Source organism: Lepidochelys kempii, chromosome 15 (genome assembly GCF_965140265.1).
Source record: "Lepidochelys kempii isolate rLepKem1 chromosome 15, rLepKem1.hap2, whole genome shotgun sequence".
NCBI classification, from domain to species: domain Eukaryota; kingdom Metazoa; phylum Chordata; order Testudines; family Cheloniidae; genus Lepidochelys; species Lepidochelys kempii.
Window position 1 is genome coordinate 14,766,203 of NC_133270.1, and position 24,513 is coordinate 14,790,715.

Sequence of the window (24,513 nt, forward strand, 5' to 3'; positions counted from 1 at the left end):
ATTTCACGTTCCATGACGCGTTTTTCATAGCTCTGAATTTGGTAGGGCACTACCTATACCTGAACTCCTGATCCAGTGAAGCCCTGCGTGGCTGCAGGTATTGGGGAAGGAGCTTTGTCACAACCGATTCCTTTATTTCCTCATTAACACCAGCATGAGGCAGTATTAGGGAGATCAACCTATATGCTCTTTGATACTGTTCTGGTAGCCATGGTGGTAATCCAGTTGTTAGTGTTCTCAGTTTTTGGTACCGAATGGATGATCTGTTTAAAAGTCCAGACAGTGTATATGGATAACACAGTATTTGTATATTAACAGTTGATAACCATTACAACTGTTGTTTATAGGCAACCCAGCTAACTGAAAGACCAGCCTGTGTAAAGAAAGATTACTCCAACTTTATGTCTTCTCTTAACTTGCGCAATCGCTACGCAGGAGAGGTAACTATAGAATTTTTCCTGAACTCATGGAGTTCCCCAGTTGGCCATGTTGCTTTTCTCACTTGTACTTGCTTTCAAATGGAGGATTAAGTAGAATGCAGCTATAATAGCAAAGAGGCATCATCCTGTACATCTAAACAAGGGCTGTAATGAACATTATCTTTTCTAGTTTTAGGGCATAATACACACAGTTCATTGAGGAGATCATTTCACTTCTGGTCTTGTAAAGATTTTTTGATATTTCAGTTGCAAATAAAACCCTTGTTCTTCTTTGTGTTTACTCAGTAATGTTAGCAAAATGTAGTATCAAGAAAATATCACAAGGCCTGCATTGGATCTCCATGCTGAGTTGTGAATACTCGCAGACTCCAGCATGTGCCAAACAGTTTAAAAAAAAAAAAGTCAGCCATGTAGAGATTTTTCTCATCACCACTGACCAAAGAAATATGTTTTACAGGTGGCTGGAATGATTCATTTCTCAAATGCTACAGGTCGGGTATCTGACCTGAATAAACTGATGATCAAGCAACTAAATGATGCACTAGAACCAGGCCAGCCTCAAGTCTACACCCAGGCCATGTTTATGTTGACTGCAATGCTAATAAGTAGCAAAGGTAATAAAACAAATGGAACTTTGTTTTGTACTTCTGAGTGCTGATGCTCTTAGCACTAAATTACAATTATAGATGCTTTATACACAAATCCAGTGAGTATAAACTGAAGCAGAACGGTGTTCTATCCAGTAAACTTAATTCAGGGAAAACCTCTTGAAGTCACAGCTAGACGTTATTTGTTTGGAGTTGATTGTCACAAATTGTGCAGACCAATTTCCTGCTGACTTGAAAACTTTTTCCTATTTTCTCTGTTAAAGAAAGCTGTGTGAATGTTTGTTTGTTTGTTTTTTCAGACTGTGACCCTCAGCTCCTGCATCACTTGTGCTGGGGCCCCCTGCGAATGTTCACTGAACATGGCATGGAAACAGCAATTGCTTGCTGGGAGTGGCTACTTGCTGCTAAGAATGGAATAGAAGTACCGGTAGGGAGCTTCAGTCAGTGATTCAGGTTTTTCTTCAAGAAAAAAAGAGAGGAGTGAAATCTCATTTAGAATAAATCCATGCAAAATGGGCATGTTAAAAACAACTGTTGATCTCTTGAGTCAAGATTTCCCAGTGTGCTAATGAGTTGGTGTTATCATGTGGATAATCTCACTCTCTGGCTGTACTGCTGGACGTGGATTTTAATTACACATCGCCTGCTGTACTTTCAGCCAGTTCAATTGAGAAGCTTTATCACTTTCAGAATACATGGATGATTAAGCCAGATGTGCTGGAAATTTTCCCTTATATAGCATTAATTATGGGCTCGAGATATATACCTTCAAGCTCACGTCATATCTGCACACACAAGTTGCACCAGTTTAATTTAATTAGGTTTTTAAACCAATGTAATTAAACTGTTGCAAACCCCAGTATGAACACTTTTATTTTGGTTTCAAAGTATCTGATTTCAGTTTAGCTTAAATAAATCTGGTTTAAACTGAAATAAAAGTGTCTGCTAAATCAGTGCAAAACGGTTGTACAAACTGGTACAACTTTTGTACATACCAGGCCTGAATTTTTCTTTCCTGCTTTGCCAGAACACCTCTTCTGAGGAATGAAAGGAATTTGGCTAGCAATGCCATTTAGTTTCTGGCATTAATACCCTGAATGACGAGCTATGTGTGTTAGAACTATTATTGTCCTGTAATGGGCTAAACAGCTGTACTTCCTGAAATGTGACTAAATCTAGCAGTAATGATGTGGTAACTGCTGCGGTGTAGTGGCTGAAACCACTGCATGTCGAAATGGCTACAATGACCGAAAACCAGCACTTTCTCTCAGGTAATTTAGGGAGAAGTTCCCAATATGTGCAGGGAGTTATGCTGAAATGGAGAAGTAGGCTTAGTCACGGTGATGATTAGCCCCAGACCTTTCTGATGAGTTTCAAAGTTTCAGATATGGTGGGGTGTTCAGAACTAGTGTGCTCCATGCTGATATAAAGAAGGAGGTTAGGTCCTGCAAACAAGTTAACGCATTTGGAGCAACAAACACTAATCTTTATTTTCACAGTTCATGCGAGAAATGGCAGGAGCCTGGCAAATGACAGTGGAGCAGAAATTTGGCCTGTTTTCTACTGAGCAGAAAGAAGCAGATCCATTAGCTGCTTCAGAAGAGAGTCAGCCAAGGCCTTGCCCTCCAGAGGTCACACCACATTACATCTGGATAGATGCAAGTACCCCCTTTCTGCATTGTTACACTTAAGATAATGATGGGATGGGAGGATGCAGGCAACAGGCGCCAAGACTGAGCTGCTCTGTGCCTTTGGACTTCTGTTTTTGGACCAGTAGCACTGTTCATGGTTGTAGTACTTTTGTGCCTAGTGTAAGGTGATGTTTTCATGTTTGCAGAGGTGCATAAGAATGGGAGAAATGCAAGGTTCTGGTTTTGTTGAGCTACATTTTCCTTTGTTTTTTTTGTTTCCTCAGTTTCTGGTGCAGAGATTTGAAATAGCCAAGTACTGTAGTTCTGATCAGGTCGAGATCTTCTCCAGCCTGCTACAGCGATCCCTGTCTCTGAATATTGGAGGGGCAAAGAGCAGTTTGAACCGACACGTGGCAGCTATTGGACCCCGCTTCAAGTGAGTGATATTTGTTCTCTTAGAAGGAGTGTGGGGTAGGAGGACAAAGAGCTAAATGCTGAGTATAGGAATTGTTCTTCATCTCAAAGGATAAAACTTTCAGAAGTGCCAAGAATGACATAGTAATCTAAGTCCCATTTTCAAAAGTGACTCAAGCACGTAGGAGGCTAAATCCATTAAAAGTCAATGTGACTTAGCGTCTTAAGTCATTCTAGGCACTTCTGAAAGTTTTTTTTTTACCACAAATACCAGTTTTGCATCAGTCTCTGGTGTAATTCATACATCACCCCAGAGATCATCTAGTAGAACCATTGTATCCATTTTTCTGGATTACTAGCTTGAAGACTTTCATGTCCCATTGTTTTCCAGCCATAGTTTCAGGTTGATGGTGAAGGAAATGCAGTTTGCCCAGAGCGTCTGAATGAGAGAGATCTGGCCCCCATCTCTTCAGATAATTCATCCTGCATCAATGCCAGTGAAATACGAAAACCTACCACCACATTCCAATTATGAGAGAATAGAATGATAACGTAATAAAGCACGATCTTTGACTAGTGCTGCCTTCATTCCAGCAAAACAAATTGGCAGTCTTTATGTAATATGTATGTCACATGCCTTGGCAAGGAAGTGCGATACTAGGCAAACATTGCAGAGTGAAAATGTTTCATGATTTTGTTTTCTGCTTTTTTAAAAATAAGGATTTTTTCCCCTCTTTTAGTTCAAATTTGCATTGCTCTGAAGTACTCTACAGATAAATACGTAATGTCTGAATTTGGCTCTAACTATCCCTAGACCTGGTAGAAGCAACTCAACTCTGAAGAGAATTGAGTTGCACGCACATACACCAGATTTCTGTTCAGCCCATGATATGTAGTTTTATTTTACTTTGTGTCCTGACATAGTCCATCTTTTGCTTAAAAAAATCTGTTCGTGTTTGGCTTGGGCAGAGCCATGGTTATTAGTATGGTCCGACATCCACTCCATGTACAGCGGCAGTTAAAAAAGCGAACAGAATGTTGGGAATCATTAAGAAAGGGATAAATAATAAGACTGAAAATATCATATTGCCTCTATATAAATCCATGAGACGCCCACATCTTGAATACAACACGCAGATGTGGTTGCCTAGGGTGACCAGACGTCCTGTTTTTAAAGGGACAGTCCCGTTTTTTGGGACTTTTTCTTATATAGGCGCCTATATTACCCTCTACCCCCTGTCCTGTTTTTTCACAGTTGCTATCTGGTCACCCTATGGTTGCCCCATCTCAAAAAAGATATATTGGAATTGAAAAAGGTTCAGAAAAGGGCAACAAAAATAATAGGGGTATGGAATGGCTGCCATATGAGGAGAGATTAATAAGACTGGGACTTTTCAGCTTGGCAAGGAGATGATTAAGGGGGGATATGAGAGAGGTCTATAAAATCATGATTGGTGTGGAGAAAGTAAATAAGGAACTGTTTTTTACTCCTCCTCATAACACAAGAACTAGGGGTCACCAAATGAAATTAATAGGCAGCATATTTAAAATAAACAAAAGGAAGTATTTTTTCACACAACGCACAGTCACCCTGTGGAACTCCTTGCCAGAGGATGTTGTGAAGGCCAAGACTACAAGAGAGTTAAAAAAGAGCTAGATAAGTTCATGGAGGATAGGTCCATCAATGGCTATTAGCCAGGATGGCCAGGGATGGTGTTCCTAGCCTCTGTTTACCAGAAGCTGGGAATGGGCAATAAGGAATGGATCACTTTGTGCTTGCCTGTTCTGTTCATTCCCTCTGGGGCACCTGATATTGGCCACTGTTGGAAGACAGGATACTGGGCTAGATGGACCTTTGGTCTGACCCAGTATGGCCGTTCTTATGTTTTTAGCAATTTAGAGTGCAAGGGTTCTCTTCACATGCTCTGTATATATTGAACTTTAGGTTGCTGACACTCGGGTTGTTTCTGCTGCATGCTGATGTCGTTCCAAATGCAACCATTCGCAATGTCTTGAGAGAGAAGATTTATTCTACTGCCTTTGATTACTTCAGGTACTGTTTATTTTCTTTTCACCAATTCCCCAAGAAAAGTGTGGGGGGTTTTTTGGATCTTTTTTTTTTTTTTTTTTTTTTTAAACCTCCAAGAATACTTCACAATAGGAGCTGTTTTTATTCTGATATTTGACTTAATTCTTTTCTCTGTTTATCTATTAATATAAAAAAGCCACTTCCCATTTCACCTGTGCTTCTATGCTGTTCATTATATATACTCAAGAAGTCAAAAAGGAATTAATGGTTTGATGTGCTTTGTACCTTGTTACTAGGGAAAATCAAAATTTCTTTTAATCTGTTTGGTTATGAAGATTACAGACCCTACTGGGATAAATTTTTTAAGTGTTTCAAAGGATTTTAGACATGAAATTCCTGTGAAAGCCATTGAGAGTGTGTGGCTGAAAATGTACCCCTACACAATATGTGGGCAAATGTTCCCTTTTAGTATCTGGCCTGGGTGCAATCTAAAGTAATATAAGTGATAGCAGCATATGACAGTGTTAGGATGTCAAGAAGTATATCAAAGTTTTTAATTCTACATTATTCATAGACACCAAGAGGCTGCTTTTTCACTCTTCAGAAGTTGATAGGAAGGCTGCACATCCCAGTGCAATAGATTCAAGGTGTAAGGATAAAACACAATGAGACTTAAACTGTGCTCACTCATTGCCCCGGTCTAAAATAAAAACATAAAGCTTCTTTTAGTATCTTGCATTATAATTATGTACATATATATTTTTAAGTTATCCCCCAAAATTCCCCACACAAGGGGAGAAGAGGCTACGTGAGGATATCAGCATATTGATCAAGTTTTGGACTGCCATGTTCTCCGATAAGAAGTACTTAACAGCCAGCCAGCTGGTGCCTCCTGGTGAGTTCCTTATGTGCAGTCTCAAAAACCCTTTTTGTTTCTTTGATTATTTGGTTCTGCCTCTAAATATTTTGTTTTGATTTAGATAATCAAGACACCCGGAGTAACCTGGATATCACCATTGGATCTCGGCAGCAGGCCACACAGGGATGGATAAATACTTACCCGTTGTCCAGTGGCATGTCAACCATCTCCAAAAAATCAGGTGTCTTTCTTTAATTGTCCAGACTAGCTACTTGTCTGACGATAAAATACACTTCCATTCAAAGTCATTTAAGGCCAATATTTGCCGTTAACATTTTGGCTCAGGTTTTACTGATGTTACACTTGACTGTTATTGCAAAAGGCTGAGGAAAGACGTGCCTCACTCAAAGAAAAGAGCAAGGTTTTGAAACTAGCAAATTTTTTTTCTTCCAGACCATTTAGTTGTATAATGCAGATAATGTAAGACCAGGGGCTATGGTAGCTTAAATTCCTGAGAGGAAATTGCTTATTCTTCATCCGTGTGCCAGAGCTCTTGGACAGCAAAGTGGACATGAGCTTGTGAGGTGCCTGATGTACGTTTGTACAGTTGCAGGCTGCAGGTTATTATTTTTATAAGTTATTAAAGTAAGTGTAATGCTGGTGAAGGTGCCAGATTGATAGCCCTGTAGACTTAAGTACTTGGCATATTCATAGAACAAGAACTGCTTCCTCCCATCACCCTGCCAGTATACTCAGTCTCGTCTTAGGAGCATTCCATGCCATTTCAGTCCTCCTCCTGTCTGCTGAGATTGACAGTAAGGGGACAATTTGAAAGCTGCATTTAATGTATTTGTAGAAAAGCAACTGATTGCATTTTCTCCCTCTTCTCAAGGGATGTCTAAGAAGACTAACAGAGGTACCCAGCTACACAAGTACTACATGAAACGGAGGACACTGCTGCTCTCGTTGCTAGTAGGTCATCCTTTGTTTCACAAGAGCATGGATGTGAAGTGGATTTCTAACATTTTGAAGTTGTTGCAGTACAAATAGACTAGACTAGACTAGACTAGCATTTGAGAAAAACCTGGAATGTTTTATCTACGTCCAGAAAGCAATTGGTTTTCGTGTTGTCCTCAGGCTACTGAGATTGAGCGTTTGATCACCTGGTACAACCCGCTCTCCTCCCCTGAACTGGAGTTGGATCAAACTGCAGAGAACACCGTGGCAAATTGGAGATCTAAGTACATCACTCTAACTGAGAAACAGTGGAAGGATAATGTGAATTTGGCTTGGAACATTTCCCCTCATCTTGCTGTGCAACTGCCTACCAGGTGAGATGCAACTCAAAACAAAGAACCAATATAATTCCATCTGCTGCATAGTAAATACTCAAGGCAAGCATTCACATTTACCATCTCCTTACCCCTCTTGCATCCCTGCACTGCTGGCTGAGACCATTAAACAATAAGAATTAATCTGCTGAAGATTGTAACCCATTTCAGTAGTAATTTGGAGGCTTTAATGGAGCCTGAGTTCAATTCTTTTACCATAAAGCCCAGATGTAATGTTTGAAGACCATTCCAACTAAACCAACTTCACACTGTTTCACTGGCCAGTGGGCATAGAGTTAAGTGTATTAGAAAGCTCTTTGAAAAGAGTGTCCTAGCCTTAAATTGGTTTGAGCCTTAAAACAAGTAAGACAACAGAAGTAGCTAGCTTAGCCCCTGAAGGAAAAGGAAGTACTTTGCCTCTTGCAATACAAGCAAAGCTGTGGAGACAGGCTTCCATAGTTCCACAGAGAATTCTTCATCCAGCAAGTTTGTAACTGGCTGAGCCAACTAGTGGTGTGAAGAGAAACGCTAGCAGAATGAGGTTAGATGTTTCCGACCAACTTGTAAGTTTTGCCAGCATGTTTGTCTCTTATTGTACATGGATTTTATATGGGGTATTTCTGTTAAAGCATGTGTGTTCCTGTTTCTAACTGTTCTCTTCACACAAATAGAAGTGAGAATTGAAGCTCACCTTGATCTACTAACACATACACGTTCCTGGTTACGCTTAGATTTAAAAACACTGAAGCTATTGGAACAGAAGTGACCCGCCTGGTTCGGCTGGACCCAGGAGCTGTTAGTGATGTACCTGAAGCAATAAAGGTAATTAATTTTAAGAGTAATTTATATTACAACAGTGCCCAAATTCTGCTAAGATCTGCACAGACATACAGAAACACACAGTCCTTACTCTGAAAAACTCACATTGTAATTGTGAATATGATTCAGCAAGTGAGAGCTGCAGCCATAGGTAGGGAAATAGGATGTGCAGATGAGGGTTACGGAAACAAGGTTATGTGGTTGCTGAGTTGTGCTCAGATCTTGTTACAAAGTATGTTCCCCAATGTGTATGAAACTGCCCACAATACACTAAAATTCATTCATAAGTGATATAGCCAGTGGACCAGCTACAGTGCGGCGGTGGAGATTTGATTAGACAGCTGTATCAGTGCTTTTGTTGACCTGAACTCCAGTTCAATATGTGTAAATTACTGCACCTGGTGATTTTCAACCTGAGACCAGTTAGTGGTTAAATGGTACCATGTTTGTGCCTGAAAATTAAATGCCTTATACGGTTTAATACAGCATCTAAAGATGTAGAACATTTAATTTGCACAAATAGATTCATGCATCACTTTTTTTCTCTATTGTAGCAGGCTAGCTTATGGGTTTATAATTATACATTGCGAGCCAAATTTATCCCTAGTGTGTGTTGCACCAGAAATTATTTTGGGCCTGTAAATTCATACTGCTCCTTGTTCTGCTTACAGTACTTGGTTACATGGCACACAATTGATGCAGATGCACCTGAGCTCAGCCATGTTCTGTGCTGGGCACCAACAGATCCACCTACTGGCCTTTCCTATTTTTCAAGCATGTACCCACCTCATCCTCTAACAGCTCAGTATGGAGTTAAAGTCCTGCGGTCCTTCCCTCCGGTAAGAGACTATGTTCCAGGAGAGATCTGGAGAGAACACACTCATGCTCAATTAGGACCTTGGGTTTGTATGCCCACATGTCTTAATTTCATTAGTGTGAAGAAATAAAAGAAATTTGTTAAATTGACTCATTATATTGGGAAGATAAAGTAGATGAAGCTGCATTTGGAAATCAGCATTGATTGTCCTATATAATCTTGGTTCAGTTGTTTTGCAATGTGTTTGCTGTCAGTCATTGTTCTGTGCTGGAGTACTTGGTCTGTTTCTTTAAAGACTCTGTGTGTCTCAAACTGCTCCTATGAGTAAAACTGCTTTCTTTCAGTGAAAGGTGTTTCTGGAACTGTGTAAAGCTGGGGTTTTTGAATACTTGTCAGAGTAGTTACAAGCGTAAAATACTAAGTGTTCATCAGCCCTGTTAATAGCATTTCTGCCGGAGCTGTGTGGGCAGATGGAAATGGGCACGCACTTTCAGTTGAATGAAGAATGAAATTCCTGATGCCAATGCATTTTTAAAAAAACATTTTTTCCTTGACACTGGCAAAAAACTAACTGATTTCTCCTTTTTTCTAGGATGCCATTTTATTTTACATTCCACAGATTGTGCAAGCCCTTCGCTACGATAAGGTGAGAGCATATAAATACTGCATGATCCAGACATTTTGTTCAGAATGTTTTCAAAAGACGTTTTATTAGCTCTGAATTAAGAGACAGGTGTGTTTGTTTCAGAGGCACCTGTTTAATCTGCTTAGCTCATGTATATGAAACTTATAAGTAGCCCTCAATAGATGTGAGGCTCTTTTGTATCGCTAACCCATCATAGAATCTGTGGAGTCTGCATGAGCAAGCTTTCTGTACCCCTGCATGTAGCTGTCAATAGCTATTACGAACAACAGAGAGGAGCTAGAGGTTTAAAAAAATGCAGTCTTCTGTTCCATTGCAAAGTGATATGTACACAGATGCACTACATAGATACTAGGTCATATCCTATTCATGTCGGAGCTCTATGGTAGACCCAGGCAAGCATTCCCATCCACCCACAAACTATTCATAGTTTGGTCCATGCAATGTCCTTAAACCAGTAGTTTCGGTGACCGTGTGTAGTTGTTCTCCAAGTTTAGTGCCAGTGGGTCCAGATGTCCTATTGTCATTGATTGTGCTGTGCTTTGCATTAATGCATCGTATCAGGAAGTCTTGCCCACTGAAGTCATAAGACTCAAGCCACAGAAAGCACTTTAGAAGGGACTGAGTTAACCCCTCTCCTGAACGGAGGAAGGGAAACCGGCAAGGAGATTGAAATGACTCTTCCAAAAAAACAGGTCAGTGACAGAGCCAAGAGTAGAATCTAGGCTTCCTGACTCCAAGTGCAGTGCCCCGTCCTTCAGATCATGGTGCCACCTTTCATGTTCCTAGAAAAGCACTCAAAGACATCGCCATTGTCTTCTCTTTCCAGACTTTAAATATATTCAGATGTGAAGGTTAGCCACTGGTGCTGATGGGATTAAGTTGTGGTGATGGTGAATTTGTACTGTTACAGATGGGCTATGTCAGGGAATACATCCTGTGGGCGGCTGCCAAATCCCAGCTTTTGGCTCACCAGTTTATCTGGAACATGAAAACCAATATCTTCCTGGATGAAGAGGGACATCAGAAAGATCGTGAGTACTGCATGCTTGGGCCCATTAGCCTAATCTCTCCTATTCCTTATTTCACAGATTGAATCCCCTCATCTTTTTTTTCCTCGGAAGTTATGAACCTTCTATTTGTGCAGATAAGACCCATTTTGTTGAGGGGTTTTTCCTTGTGGAATTCCATGAAGTAGGTCCATGCATGCTTATGTTTGTGATTCAAAGGAAAATCTCCCTTTTTCCCTCTTATTAGTTGTGTCTTTCTGGGTAGGTGCCCAAGATTTTATTCAGGCTTGCTTCTTTTGGTTACATATGCAGCTGACATCGGGGAACTGCTGGAGCAGCTAGTAGAAGAGATGACCAGTTCATTATCTGGGCCAGCCAAGGAGTTCTACCAACGGGAATTTGATTTCTTTAATAAAATCACCAATGTCTCAGCCATCATCAAGTAAGTGTGGGAGTTCGGGAGAATGAGCCGTTGTATAGCTCCCTATTCTGCAAATAACTGTTGTCCTGAATAGGAAGTTTTGCTTTGCATGGGATCTGAGACCATGAATTCCCAGAGAGATTAAAAAAAAAAATACTGGTGTATCAAAAGCTAAATACATTTTCCCAGCAGATTATGGATCTGTGCTAGTGAGATACAAAAGCTTGTTTTGCTTTATATTTCTATAGATTAGTATCTAGTCAGACCTGGGTAAACTATAAGTGAGCAGTGACTGTTTTACTGACCCCACCATCTGAAATATGCATTGCAGTTTGGGCCATAAAGAAATGGTGATAGATTGAACTTTGGTTTTAAATTAATCTGATTTATCTTTGTTTTGCAAGCAAGCACTGGGAGTTCAGTGTTGGTAGAATGACGTTGCATAGGAAAGTGCAGCTAGGCAGGAATGAAAATGGTAAAACAACTGATGCTTTTGCGCCAGTAGAACCAGTCCCACAGGCCTAGTTAGTGTCACCCGCCTCATTAAAATGGGCATTTGGATAGGTTAGAGGCATTCTTCTGGAAAGTTAGCAGGAAAGTCGCTTCACGCAGGAAAAGCAGCACTGAAGTATGTAGGTATGTCAGGGTTTTCCATTATTTTCTGCAAATTACAACTTGCTGGAAACATTTTGTTTTGGATTTAAAGAACCACAGATGTGCTCCAGCAAATGATACACATTATATTTTACTAAAATCTCCGTGAAAATGTCTCTCTTCACAAACGCATTTCTATGTGTACTGTAAATAGAAGCTTTATCCTGAATACGTAGCCTTGACGTGTTCTGTCTTACTCATAAAGTGCTGTTATAATTCGTTGTTTCTGGAGCAGCAGACCAGCTTTAATGGAGATAGATTGTGATGTCTCACACTGGATTTTGTTATCAGTTAATGAACATGAAGCTTCTGTTCACAGAGGTTCTGGAACCCAATAGTAACAATAGGAAGGAAGTGCAGCGAAAGTACCTAACGTAACTTTTTTTTAAAGTTTGCCAGAGGATGGCAGTGGCTCAGCACGCAAGCTCGTAACCTAAGCGTGCGCTTTTGTTAAACATTTTAAAACATTCTCTGACACAGAAAATAGCAAAAGTAATGCAGAGTATCTTCCCTGTAAATGAATTGGTTTTACTTTTTAAAATGTTGCTAATTGTTAACCAACATTAACATTTGTTAATACAGGAAGTTCAGGCCAAGTGGTACAGCTGTCGCAGGAGTCACCAGACATTAGGAGACTTTTTTGTGTGTGTTGAAAGGTTGGATACGTTGGGATGGCTTAAAGAGGCCATTTCTGTCTTAGCTCCTGAAAGCTTTGGTGCCTGAGTGAATGTCCCACTCATTTTTATTGTTTTAAAGTTATGAGTAAATAGCTTAATAGCACTGGCTTTAACCAGGTAGGCGTTTTGCAGGCACTTCCATCTTCTACTCCATTCCAGGCACCTCTTAAGCAAAGAGTTCAGATAATGTTCTGGATCGCGTGGGGGGAGGGGGGTTGTAAAGGGCACAGATGTGAATGAAGATGTGACCTCGAATGATTTGAATGTCCTAAGTGCTATACTCTGGTCTCCAGAAATGAAAATCTGGTGCAGTAACCCACTGTACCACCTAGCTGAATACCATAAAGAACGCCTTTCAGGTGCTTGACTTCTACATTAAGTGTGCAATTTCATGCTTAATGTCCGCAGACATTTGCTATGACTGCATGTACAAAAATTGGGAAATTTCCATGCTAACTTATAATTGTTTTCAGTTATCCAGTTTTCACCTCCAGTTGTGGTAACTGTGTGAACAAATTAGGAATGTAATTACACAGACATTTTGCCTGTTTGTCACTTTGGAAGTGGTCTAAACTAAACCAGAAAAAGGTGCTCTTATTCTGGAACAAATGCCCATAAGAGGAGTTATAGTGGTTGAACTATAAGGGGTATAATTATACTGGTAAATTTCCCTGAATAGACAAGCCTGAACTTGTTTAATTCAGGCCTTTGATGCTATTTTGCTATTTACATAGCTTACGACCTGTCAACACACAGGTTTTGTATCACTTTAACTATCTTGGTTTAGACAGCAATATAGATAAAGCAGTACAATCCCCTAGTGCAGATGCAGTTATTCTGTTAAGAAGGTCCTTATGCTGGATATATCTTATTCTAGTACATTTACAGAGTAAGCGATGCCAATAAAAGACCTTTTTTCTCCTTCAAGGGATTGTGCACATATGCCTTCCACTGCGGGTGTATCTACGCCCAGTGCACCTGAGTCAGAAACTTTTGCCAGCAGGTGGTGCATAAGTCCCTGCTTTCCTCATCCTCTCAGAGGAGGACATAAAAGGGGTGTATTCACTTCCTCCCTCTCAGTTCCTTCTCACCATCTGTTGTGAGAGTTGGGGCTCCCTATAACATTTGCTTCAGTTAGCAAGTGTTTCAAAATTCCTATAGTGTACATATTTCAGAGTAGCAACTGTGTAAGGGTATGTCTACACTACGGAATAAGGTCGAATTTATAGAAGTCGGTTTTTTAGAAATCGGTTTTATATATTCGAGTGTGTGTGTCCCCACAGAAAATGCTCTAAGTGCATTAAGTGCATTAACTCGGCGGAGTGCTTCCACAGTACCGAGGCTAGAGTCGACTTCCGGAGCGTTGCACTGTGGGTATCTATCCCACAGTTCCCGCAGTCTCCGCTGCCCATTGGGAATTCTGGGTTGAGATCCCAATGCCTGATGGGGCTAAAACATTGTCGCGGGTGGTTCTGGGTACATATCGTCAGGCCCCTGTTCCCTCCCTCCCTCCCTCTGTGAAAGCAAGGGCAGACAATCGTTTCGCGCCTTTTTTCCTGAGTTACCTGTGCAGACGCCATACCACGGCAAGCATGGAGCCCGCTCAGGTAACCGTCACCCTGGGTGACGGCAGACGCGGTACGGCATTGCTACACAGTAGCAGCAACCCCTTGCCTTGTGGTAGCAGACGGTACAGTACGACTGGTAGCCGTCATCGTCATGTCTGAGGTGCTCCTGGCCACGTCGGCTGGGAGCGCCTGGGCAGACATGGGCGCAGGGACTAAATTTGGAGTGACTTGAGCAGGTCATTCTCTTTAGTCCTGCAGTCAGTCCTATTGAACCGTCTTATGATGAGCGGGCAGGCAATACAGACTGCTAGCAGTCGTACTGTACCATCTTCTGCCGAGCAGCCATGAGATGTGGATGGCATGCAGTCCTTCTGCACCGTCTGCTGCCAGCCAAAGATGTAAAAGATAGATGGAGTAAATCAAAACAAGAAATAGACCAGATTTGTTTTGTACTCATTTGCTTCCCCCCTCCCCTGTCTAGGGGACTCATTCTTCTAGGTCACACTGCAGTCACTCACAGAGAAGGTGCAGCGAGGTAAATCTAGCCATGTATCAATCAGAGGCCAGGCTAACCTCCTTGTTCCAATAAGAACGATAACTTAGGTGCACCATTTCTTATTGGAACCCTCCGTGAAGTCCTACCTGAAATACTCCTTGATGTAAAGACACCCCCTTTGTTGATTTTAGCTCCCTGAAGCCAACCCTGTAAGCCGTGTCGTCAGTCGCCCCTCCCTCCGTCAGAGCAACGGCAGACAATCGTTCCGCGCCTTTTTTCTGTGCGGACGCCATACCAAGGCAAGCATGGAGGCCGCTCAGCTCACTTTGGCAATTAGGAGCACATTAAACACCACACGCATTATCCAGCAGTATATGCAGCACCAGAACCTGGCAAAGCGATACCAGGCGAGGAGGCGATGTCAGCGCGGTCACGTGAGTGATCAGGACATGGACACAGATTTCTCTGAAAGCATGGGCCCTGCCAATGCATGCATCATGGTGCTAATGGGGCAGGTTCATGCTGTGGAACGCCGATTCTGGGCTCGGGAAACAAGCACAGACTGGTGGGACTGCATAGTGTTGCAGGTCTGGGACGATTCCCAGTGGCTGCGAAACTTTCGCATGCGTAAGGGCACTTTCATGGAACTTTGTGACTTGCTTTCCCCTGCCCTGAGGCGCATGAATACCAAGATGAGAGCAGCCCTCACAGTTGAGAAGCGAGTGGCGATAGCCCTGTGGAAGCTTGCAACGCCAGACAGCTACCGGTCAGTTGGGAATCAATTTGGAGTGGGCAAATCTACTGTGGGGGCTGCTGTGATGCAAGTAGCCCACGCAATCAAAGATCTGCTGATATCAAGGGTAGTGACCCTGGGAAATGTGCAGGTCATAGTGGATGGCTTTGCTGCAATGGGATTCCCTAACTGTGGTGGGGCTATAGACGGAACCCATATCCCTATCTTGGCACCGGAGCACCAAGCCGCTGAGTACATAAACCGCAAGGGGTACTTTTCGATAGTGCTGCAAGCTCTGGTGGATCACAAGGGACGTTTCACCAACATCAACGTGGGATGGCCGGGAAAGGTGCATGATGCTCGCATCTTCAGGAACTCTGGTCTGTTTCAAAAGCTGCAGGAAGGGACTTTATTCCCAGACCAGAAAATAACTGTTGGGGATGTTGAAATGCCTATATGTATCCTTGGGGACCCAGCCTACCCCTTAATGCCATGGCTCATGAAGCCGTACACAGGCAGCCAGGACAGTAGTCAGGAGCTGTTCAACTACAGGCTGAGCAAGTGCAGAATGGTGTTAGAATGTGCATTTGGACGTTTAAAGGCGCGATGGCGCAGTTTACTGACTCGCTTAGACCTCAGCGAAACCAATATTCCCACTGTTATTACTGCTTGCTGTGTGCTCCACAATATCTGTGAGAGTAAGGGGGAGACGTTTATGGCGGGGTGGGAGGTTGAGGCAAATCGCCTGGCTGCTGGTTACGCGCAGCCAGACACCAGGGTGGTTAGAAGAGCACAGGAGGGCGCGGTATGCATCAGAGAAGCTTTGAAAACCAGTTTCATGACTGGCCAGGCTACGGTGTGAAAGTTCTGTTTGTTTCTCCTTGATGAAACCCCCCGCCCCTTGGTTCACTCTACTTCCCTGTAAGCTAACCACCCGCCCCTCCTCCCTTCAATCACCGCTTGCAGAGGCAATAAAGTCATTGTTGCTTCACATTCATGCATTCTTTATTCATTCATCACACAAATAGGGGGATGACTACCAAGGTAGCCCAGGAGGGGTGGTGGAGGAGGGAAGGAAAATGCCGCACAGCACTTTAAAAGTTTACAACTTTAAAATTTATTGAATGACAGCCTTCTTTTTTTTGGGCAATCCTCTGTGGTGGAGTGGCTGGTTGGCCGGAGGCCCCCCCACCGCGTTCTTGGGCGTCTGGGTGTGGAGGCTATGGAACTTGGGGAGGAGGGCGGTTGGTTACAGAGGGGCAGCAGTGGCAGTCTGTGCTCCAGCTGCCTTTGCTGCAGCTCAACCATACACTGGAGCATACTGGTTTGGTCCTGCAGCAGCCTCAGCATTGAATCCTGCCTCTTCTCATCACGCTGCCGCCACATTTGAGCTTCAGCCCTCTCTTCAGCCCGCCACTTACTCTCTTCAGCCCGCCACTTACTCTCTTCAGCCCGCCACTTACTCTCTTCAGCCCGCCACCTCTCCTCCCCGTCATTTTGTGCTTTCCTGCACTCTGACATTATTTGCCTCCACGCATTTGTCTGTGCTCTGTCAGTGTGGGAGGACAGCATGAGCTCAGAGAACATTTCATCGCAAGTGTGTTTTGTTTTTTTTTCTTTCTAAGCTTTACTAGCCTCTGGGAAGGAGAAGATCCTGTGATCATTGACACACATGCAGCTGGTGGAGGGAAAAAAAAGGGACAGCGGTATTTAAAAAGACACATTTTATAAAACAGTGGCTACACTCTTTCAGGGTAAACCTTGCTGTTAACATTACATACATAGCACATGTGCTTTCGTTACAAGGTCACATTTTGCCTCCTTCCACCGCGTGACTACCCCCTCAACCTTCCCCCCTCCCTGTGGCTAACAGCGGGGAACATTTCTGTTTAGCCACAGGCAAACAGCCCAGCAGGAATGGGCTCCTCTGAGTGTCCCCTGAAGAAAAGCACTCTATTTCAACCAGGTGACCATGAATTATATCTCACTCTCCTGAGGATAACACAGAGAGATAAAGAACGGATGTTGTTTGAATGCCAGCAAACATACACTGCAATGCTTTGTTCTACAATGATTCCCGAGTACGTGTTACTGGCCTGGAGTGGTAAAGTGTCCTACCATGAAGGACGCAATAAGGCTGCCCTCCCCAGAAACCTTTTGCAAAGGCTTTAGGACTACATCTAGGAGAACCGCAAATGCCAGGGCAAAGTAATCCTTTCACATGCTTGCTTTTAAACCATGTATAGTATTTTAAAAGGTACACTCACCAGAGGTCCCTTCTCCGCCTGCTGGGTCCAGGAGGCAGCCTTGGGTGGGTTCGGGGGGTACTGGCTCCAGGTCTAGGGTGAGAAACAGTTCCTGGCTGTCGGGAAAACCGGTTTCTCCGCTTGCTTGCTGTGAGCTATCTACAACCTCCTCCTCCTCATCATCTTCTTCGTCCCCAAAACCTGCTTCCGTATTGCCTCCATCTCCATTGAAGGAGTCAAACAACACGGCTGGGGTAGTGGTGGCTGAACCCCCTAAAATGGCATGCAGCTCATCATAGAAGCGGCATGTTTGGGGCTCTGACCCAGAGCGGCTGTTCGCCTCTCTGGTTTTCTGGTAGGCTTGCCTCAGCTCCTTCAGTTTCACATGGCACTGCTTCGGGTCCCTGTTATGGCCTCTGTCCTTCATGCCCTGGGAGATTTTGACAAAGGTTTTGGCATTTCGAAAACTGGAACGGAGTTCTGATAGCACGGATTCCTCTCCCCAAACAGCGATCAGATCCCGTACCTCCCGTTCAGTCCATTCTGGAGCTCTTTTGCGATTCTGGGACTCCATCATGGTCACCTGTGCTGATGAGCTCTGCATGGTCACCTGCAGCTTGCCACGCTGGCCAAATAGGAAATGAGATTCAAAAGTTCGCGGTTCTTTTCCTGTCTACCTGGCCAGTGCATCTGAGTTGAGAGTGCTGTCCAGAGCGGTCAGAATGGAGCACTCTGGGATAGCTCCCGGAGGCCAATACCATCGAATTGTGTCCACAGTACCCCAAATTCGAGCCGGCAACGTCGATTTAAGCGCTAATCCACTTGTCAGGGGTGGAGTAAGGAAATCGATTTTAAGAGCCCTTTAAGTCGAAATAAAGGGCTTCATTGTGTGGACGGGTGCAGGTTTACATCGATTTAACGCTGCTAAATTCGACCTAAAGTCCTAGTGTAGACCAGGGCTTAGTCTGTATCCGCAAAAAGAAAAGGAATACTTGTGGCACCTTAGAGACTAACAAATTTATTTGAGCATAAGCTTTCGTGTGCTACAGCTCACTTCATCGGATGCATTCAGTAGTTCAGTTATAGTGTTTGGTATAGGTACCCTAATGGACTTTATTACAAAAATATCCCTAGGTTTCAAGCAGCATGCAATGTGCAGGGCTGTTTTCCCTGTTATGGATAGGCACAAGAGTGGCCTGATTTGCCTTGGTGAGGGCCTTGTGAGAGACGAATGCCCCATTTGTACCTCCTTCCCCACCAGCACAAAAAAAAAAAGAAAAAGAGGGCTTTCTACCTCAAAGTTCACTTTATGAAGGAGGTGATGCACCCAGCATCAGAACCAAGCCCCGACTGCCAAGTAGCAGATTCAGAGTCCATGGGGAGCGTCCCTCCAGCTGCCCATGATTTGACGTGCAAGTCTGGTTAGAAACGTCACCCTTTGCCCTCACCATTAGCCTCTTATAAGCGCTCAAAATCTAGGTCTTCTCCTGAAAAGACTTCCAGTAAGTCCTCTGGTACTGGTTCAAGCCACCACAAATCTAGACAACCACCGGCTCTGTCTGAGGTGGCACCATTGACTCTTGCCCCTCTGGGGCTGTTAAGACTGGTGTCTTCACCCTTACTGTGTTCCTTTTCAAAATTCCAACGTATCCTGTCTATCTCAGCACTGCCGGACAAACACTTACTTGTTTCGGTATCCCCTGGTCCGCTGGCCGCCTTGTTGGCAAGGGATGTTCTCTGTCTCCCCCTACTGGACCCTCCTTTACTACAATCTGCTCCGCTTAAGGTATCTTAGGCACTGGTGGTCCACTTGGTTTCATCAGTATAACACGGCTGCTACTCTGAAACCTATCAGTATTGCTGACACCCTCAGCACTGCCGGTGCACTTAGCATCATCAGTACAGTGGTTCATTCAGAACGCCTGACTCCTCCAAAGACAGCAGTCTCTTCGGCCGATTATTCCAGCCCCGATCATTTTGTTGGCATTCCAGCCACCTCAACCCTAAGTTTTGTTGGATCCCCAGGTGCCACCCATACCCAGACCACCTCGAACCCCAATGGGGACCGCTCCTCCCTATTCTGAAGAAATCTACACTTATTCTTTGGACTCCGCACTGGGGGAGGAGGAGACTTTCCCCGTGCAGGAAACCTCTCCCCAGAGTATTGCTACCATCCCTCTACCCACTGTACTAGACCCTATAGAGGAAGGAGAAATAATAGAGGAACCTCTGGATGTTCTCCCTCCATATTTCATCATCCTCTCCAGATGAAGAAGCTATTTCAGAGTCAGCATCTCCCTGCCAGAGGACTGTAAGATCTTCCAGGACTCGGGAGGAGGGTAGTTACTTCCGTAGTAGTGCAGGTGGTACTTGTGTAAGGAAAACCCACGCGCACTCTGTGGTATTTTACAGACTCCTGCCCCGGGAAGGGTTGCCTTGCCCATCAATGAAGCCTTGCTGGAGCCAATGAAAACCCTTGTGACAGACCCTAACCTCTACACTAGCCGTTCTCAACAGGGGGTCCACAAAGCAGGGCCAGCATTAGACTGGCTGGGGCCCAGGGCAGAAAGCTCAGAGCCCCGGCATCCCGGAGGGGGAGAGAAGCCCTGGTGCCCCACTGAAGCCCTGAGCACCCCCTCCCCCTGTGCTGGGCCCTGGAGTTTTTATGTCATATTGGGGAGTGGGGGCCTCAGAAAGAAAAGTGTTGAGAAGCCCTGCTGTATACCATCTGTGGCCAAGGGAGTGGACAGATGATATCAAATCCCTCAACAAGATTTTGATTATTTTTTTAACCGACCCAGTTCCCAGTTCCTTGTGGTCATGGCTGCTAATGAGTAGTCTCGTCAGTCCCATCCTAAAGCCACTCCCGAAGACCAGGAATTCAAGGGACTGGATTTATAGGGTCGAAAGGCTTATTCCATCATTGCTCTTCCAAAAACGGGTGGCTAACTATCGGGCTTTTATCTAAATACATTTTTTTTTCTGCAATTTCTAAGTTTGCTGACAAGTTGCCAGAGGAATATAAGGGACAGTTTGAAGCTTAATTTGAGGTCACTTCACAGCCTGAACGTTCCTTCAAGCAGCTGTTGACATTGCTGATACGAATTCATGGTCAGTGGCCACTGTGATTTCCATTAGGTGCTCTTCCTGGCTGCAGTCTTCTGGCATTCCAAAGGAGTTGCAAAATGCAACAGAAGATTTACTCCTCAAAGGATCTTAAACCATCTCCCAACAAAATGGACCATGCTGTGCGCACCCTGAGAGACTCTTGTGCAACAGTGGTGGTAGCGGCTTACCAGTACCGTTTAACCATTCTGAAATTTCCTTACCTGGATGATTGGCTAGTTTGTGGAACGTTTAGTGACCAGGTCCAAAACAGCATCCCTGTCATCAGACAGGTGTTCTTTCGTCTGGGCCTGAAAAGAAAAAAAAGGACAAATTACAATCAACACAGTGTATAACTTTCATGGGTGCAGACCTTGATGCCATGAACCCTCTGGCTAACCTTCTTAGGGGAAAGGTTTCGCTCTGTAGCCTTTCTTGAAAGCCGCAACATCATCCGTGTGTGCCTGCCTACAGCTCCTGGGCCACATGACCTCATGCACTGAGGAAACTTCACATGTCAGACTTCACCTTCGCTGTCTGCAGTCCTGGCTCCAATCAGTGTATCGTCCTTCTAGTCACCCTCTGAACACGCGGATTTGTGTACCTGCTCAAGTGCTTCAGACTCTGAATTGGTGGTTAGATCCACAGAATGTATGCAAAGGAGTTTCATCTCTGTCCCCAGAACCAATTATGACTCTGGTAATGAATGGATCTACCAAAGACTGGGAGACCCATCTCAGTCAGCTTCAGGCACAAGCTCTTTGGTCACCCCAGGAAGTTTCTTTCCATTTCAATGTACTGGAACTCAGAGCTGTTCATCAAGCCTTTGAGATGTTTGTCCACCATCAAGACCCAGATGATGGAAGTTTTTTGTGGACAACACCGCCATGTTTTACCTGAACAAGCAGAAAGGTGCAAGATCATCTCAGCTATGCCAGGATGCCATCCTCCTATGGAACCTGTGTGTAAGAAACTGCGTCTCCCTGAAGCTGTTCTCTTTCTAGGAGTGAGAGAAACAACTGGGGATTCCCTCATCAGGGATTTTGTAGCCCAACACAAGTGGTCAGTCAGAAAGGACATTCTCCTCTAGATTTTCTCCCCGTGAGTACCCGGTAATAGACTTGTTTGCCACCAACCTGAACAACAGATGGAGGAGATTTTGCCCCACGGCAGGCCACGGCCTGGGCTCCATCACAGATGCTTTCCTTCTCCCTCGGTCCAGTCAATTTCAATATGCTTTCCTCCTGGTTCCTCTCTTTCCAGGGATACTCAGGAAGCTGAAAAGAGACAAATCAACATTAATCCTCCTGCCACTGGCATGGCCCTGGATCTGCATCACCTCTCCATCTGGTCACTGATGACTTTTCCTCTAGTCAAGGATCTCCTCTCTCAGAACCAGGGCAGGTCTCTTCATCCCAACCTCCAGTCTCTCCACTTCACAACATGGATGATCTCTGGTTAAATTCTAATGAGAAATCATGCTTCCAAGACATTCAGACCATCTTGGTGAACAGCAGAAAATATTCCACTACAGCCACATGCACAGCAAAGAGGAAGAGATTTTTAATTTGGGCACAATCTCAACACTTACTGCTCCATCACCCAGAGGTTAGACATGCTGGACTATCTGTTGCACCTGATATCATCAGGCCTTTCGATTAGTTCTGTGAGAGTTCTCCTGGCTTCCATATCTACATTACATCCACCAGGGTTTTCCATTTTCTCTCACCCTCTGGTTTCCTGATACTTGAAAGGTTTACTCAACACTTACCCTCCTGTGTCTGATCCTGAACCTATATGGGATCTCAGACTAGTCCTCTCCAAACAGATAGGATCCTCCTTTGGACTTATGGTGACAGCCTCATTACCTTTACTGTCTATGAGGACCGTGTTTCTAGGTGGCAATCACTTCTGCATTCGATTTACTCTTGTGCATCGGGTGCACATATACCTTCAGAGGAATATACATCTGCATAACACATCTCTAAGAACAACATTTACTTTACAGGTAAGAAACTTTTTTTTATATCCGTATACAGTCATCACATCCACGCTAGGGGATGCTTCACCTATATCTATCAGTATAAAATCATTCCAGCCCCCCACCACCTGCACAACCAAAATACTGAAATTGCTACAAAAACTGTGTATAGACCAGGCCTTCATTAGTTCCTTGAGCAAGGAAAGAAACATCAGAATTTCTGCTATTTATCCTAATCCTCTATGTAACATCCAAACCAAGAAAAAAAATCTTTCATTAATCAAAGTTTTCAGTCTCCTGCTGTTCAGATTGATATTTCACACATTAAGCAAAAAATAATTACAGTGAACAATGGAATATTCCAAAACCTTGGCTTCAGTTCTGTTGGTACCAATCTTTTCTATGTTTTTGGCATTTTGCTGTTAAAACAGGAGACCGTTTTAAGGTGATATCACCTTTTGTACTATATGTTGTAACTCAAACTGTTTAGCCATTTGCTATGTGGAATTCTTATGAATAATCATAGTAATTTATCTATTTACAGGAGTTGTTTCTATAAAGAATCATTCTCCTTATCTTGCTCTGAAAAAAAAATTGAACTTTGACCATGTTTTTTAAAAAAATGCCAGAATTTAATCTTTACCATTATATAATACCTATAACCTCTATAATCTATAATCCCTCTAACCCAAAACTTTCCCTCCCCCTCTTTCCCCATACAACCACAATTCCTGCACTGTAGGACATATGTAATATTTTCACATCCTTCACCTTTCCCCAGTTGCAATACTTGAAAGTTTACCCTATGTGGATATGTGGATGGATTGTGGAAACTCCTGGGATGTTCAGAAATGTTTTGTCATCTTAGATGTGCAACACTGTCTGAGCCAAGGTTCTGCAGCAGGGGAAGAAATGTTTTTCTTGCGGAGGGTGAAATCAGCAGTCTTATCAGAGATTGTGCATCCCCTCCAGTTTTCCCCATGTTAAGCCTTATTACTCTTCTTGCCTCAAATCACAGCTGTGATTATCCGTGGCTGAACAGAACTCTGGAACTTATAAATTCATTGTTTGATCAACCAGAGTCACTGTTAAGTGTTGCAAAGTACTTGCTTCCCCTTGTGCTGAATGGGAGCCTGGATTGAGAATTCAAGAATCTTGGTTTAGAGTGTATGTATTATTTGGCATAAAGGCAGATTTCCTGTTTTGTCTGGGCAGCTTCACATTAATCATGTTAAGTTGTTCTGTAGAGCTTTTCTATGACTGCCAGGGAAAGGCCATTTATAATTGCGCACAGTTTGGTACGGTATAAACTACGAGCACTGAGAAGGGGTGCAGGCCTTTGAGAGGGCTTTGAATCCAAGTATTTCCTGGGCAGTTCTGAAAAGGACTTGGAGCCTGCGCATATAAGAAGCTGTTCCTCCTGTGATCATGTATTGTGGGCATGTAGCTCAGCCATTTAAGGATCTGTTTTATATCTTATGCTTGGCAAACATGCAGTGCATTTGCCATCAGATTGCTAGGGTGCTAGCTTCACTTGCCCACACAAACTTAGAAAATAAAATTATAGTCCAGGAGGCCTTTCAACTGGGGAGAGAAGGGAAATAGACTACTAAGGCTTGTTGCCAGCTACTATGCAATATGTGACTACCTTTCCTATCCAGTGTTCTGCACAGAGGTAAGAAAAGAGTTTTTAGAAAGGAAAAGGCTTTAGAAAGGAAAAGGTTCAGACTCGATACTGAATTAGTGTGTATAAAGCTGCAGCAGTATAGTAAGAGATTGTTTGTTTCACATTTAAACAAACAAAAAGTTTCTTCCTAGAATAATGGCAGACTTCAGTAAGTAAAATAAATTCTTTCTCCCCAGGCCATTCCCTAAAGGAGATGAAAGAAAGAAAGCTTGTTTGAGTGCTCTGTCTGAGGTGAAAGTACAGCCTGGTAAGAAGTGGTCTAATCATATTGTATGTTCCTTTTGCATTTAGCATGAATACTGTACTTTGTAGGAGTGATTCATGGGAATTTCATAACAATTGGG

General features: G+C 43.5%; 1 protein-coding gene across 6 annotated transcripts in view; it reads left to right on the top strand.

Moving 5' to 3' along the window:
• PI4KA (phosphatidylinositol 4-kinase alpha) overlaps window positions 1-24,513 on the top strand; it is a 101,178-nt gene that overhangs the window by 64,724 nt on the left and 11,941 nt on the right. For 5 of the 6 annotated variants that reach the window (XM_073312502.1, XM_073312503.1, XM_073312505.1 and 2 more), the window contains exons 30-45: window positions 348-440; window positions 898-1,054; window positions 1,348-1,475; window positions 2,548-2,706; window positions 2,964-3,115; window positions 5,039-5,146; window positions 5,890-6,017; window positions 6,103-6,222; window positions 6,874-6,953; window positions 7,119-7,312; window positions 8,044-8,134; window positions 8,803-8,970; window positions 9,541-9,594; window positions 10,505-10,625; window positions 10,914-11,043; window positions 24,346-24,416. In XM_073312502.1, coding sequence (XP_073168603.1) covers window positions 348-440; window positions 898-1,054; window positions 1,348-1,475; window positions 2,548-2,706; window positions 2,964-3,115; window positions 5,039-5,146; window positions 5,890-6,017; window positions 6,103-6,222; window positions 6,874-6,953; window positions 7,119-7,312; window positions 8,044-8,134; window positions 8,803-8,970; window positions 9,541-9,594; window positions 10,505-10,625; window positions 10,914-11,043; window positions 24,346-24,416 — 1,954 coding nt within the window. Of the gene's footprint in view, window positions 1-347; window positions 441-897; window positions 1,055-1,347; window positions 1,476-2,547; window positions 2,707-2,963; window positions 3,116-5,038; window positions 5,147-5,889; window positions 6,018-6,102; window positions 6,223-6,873; window positions 6,954-7,118; window positions 7,313-8,043; window positions 8,135-8,802; window positions 8,971-9,540; window positions 9,595-10,504; window positions 10,626-10,913; window positions 11,044-14,608; window positions 14,724-24,345; window positions 24,417-24,513 lie in introns of those variants that run through there. The other variant, XM_073312507.1, reaches the window with a different exon arrangement.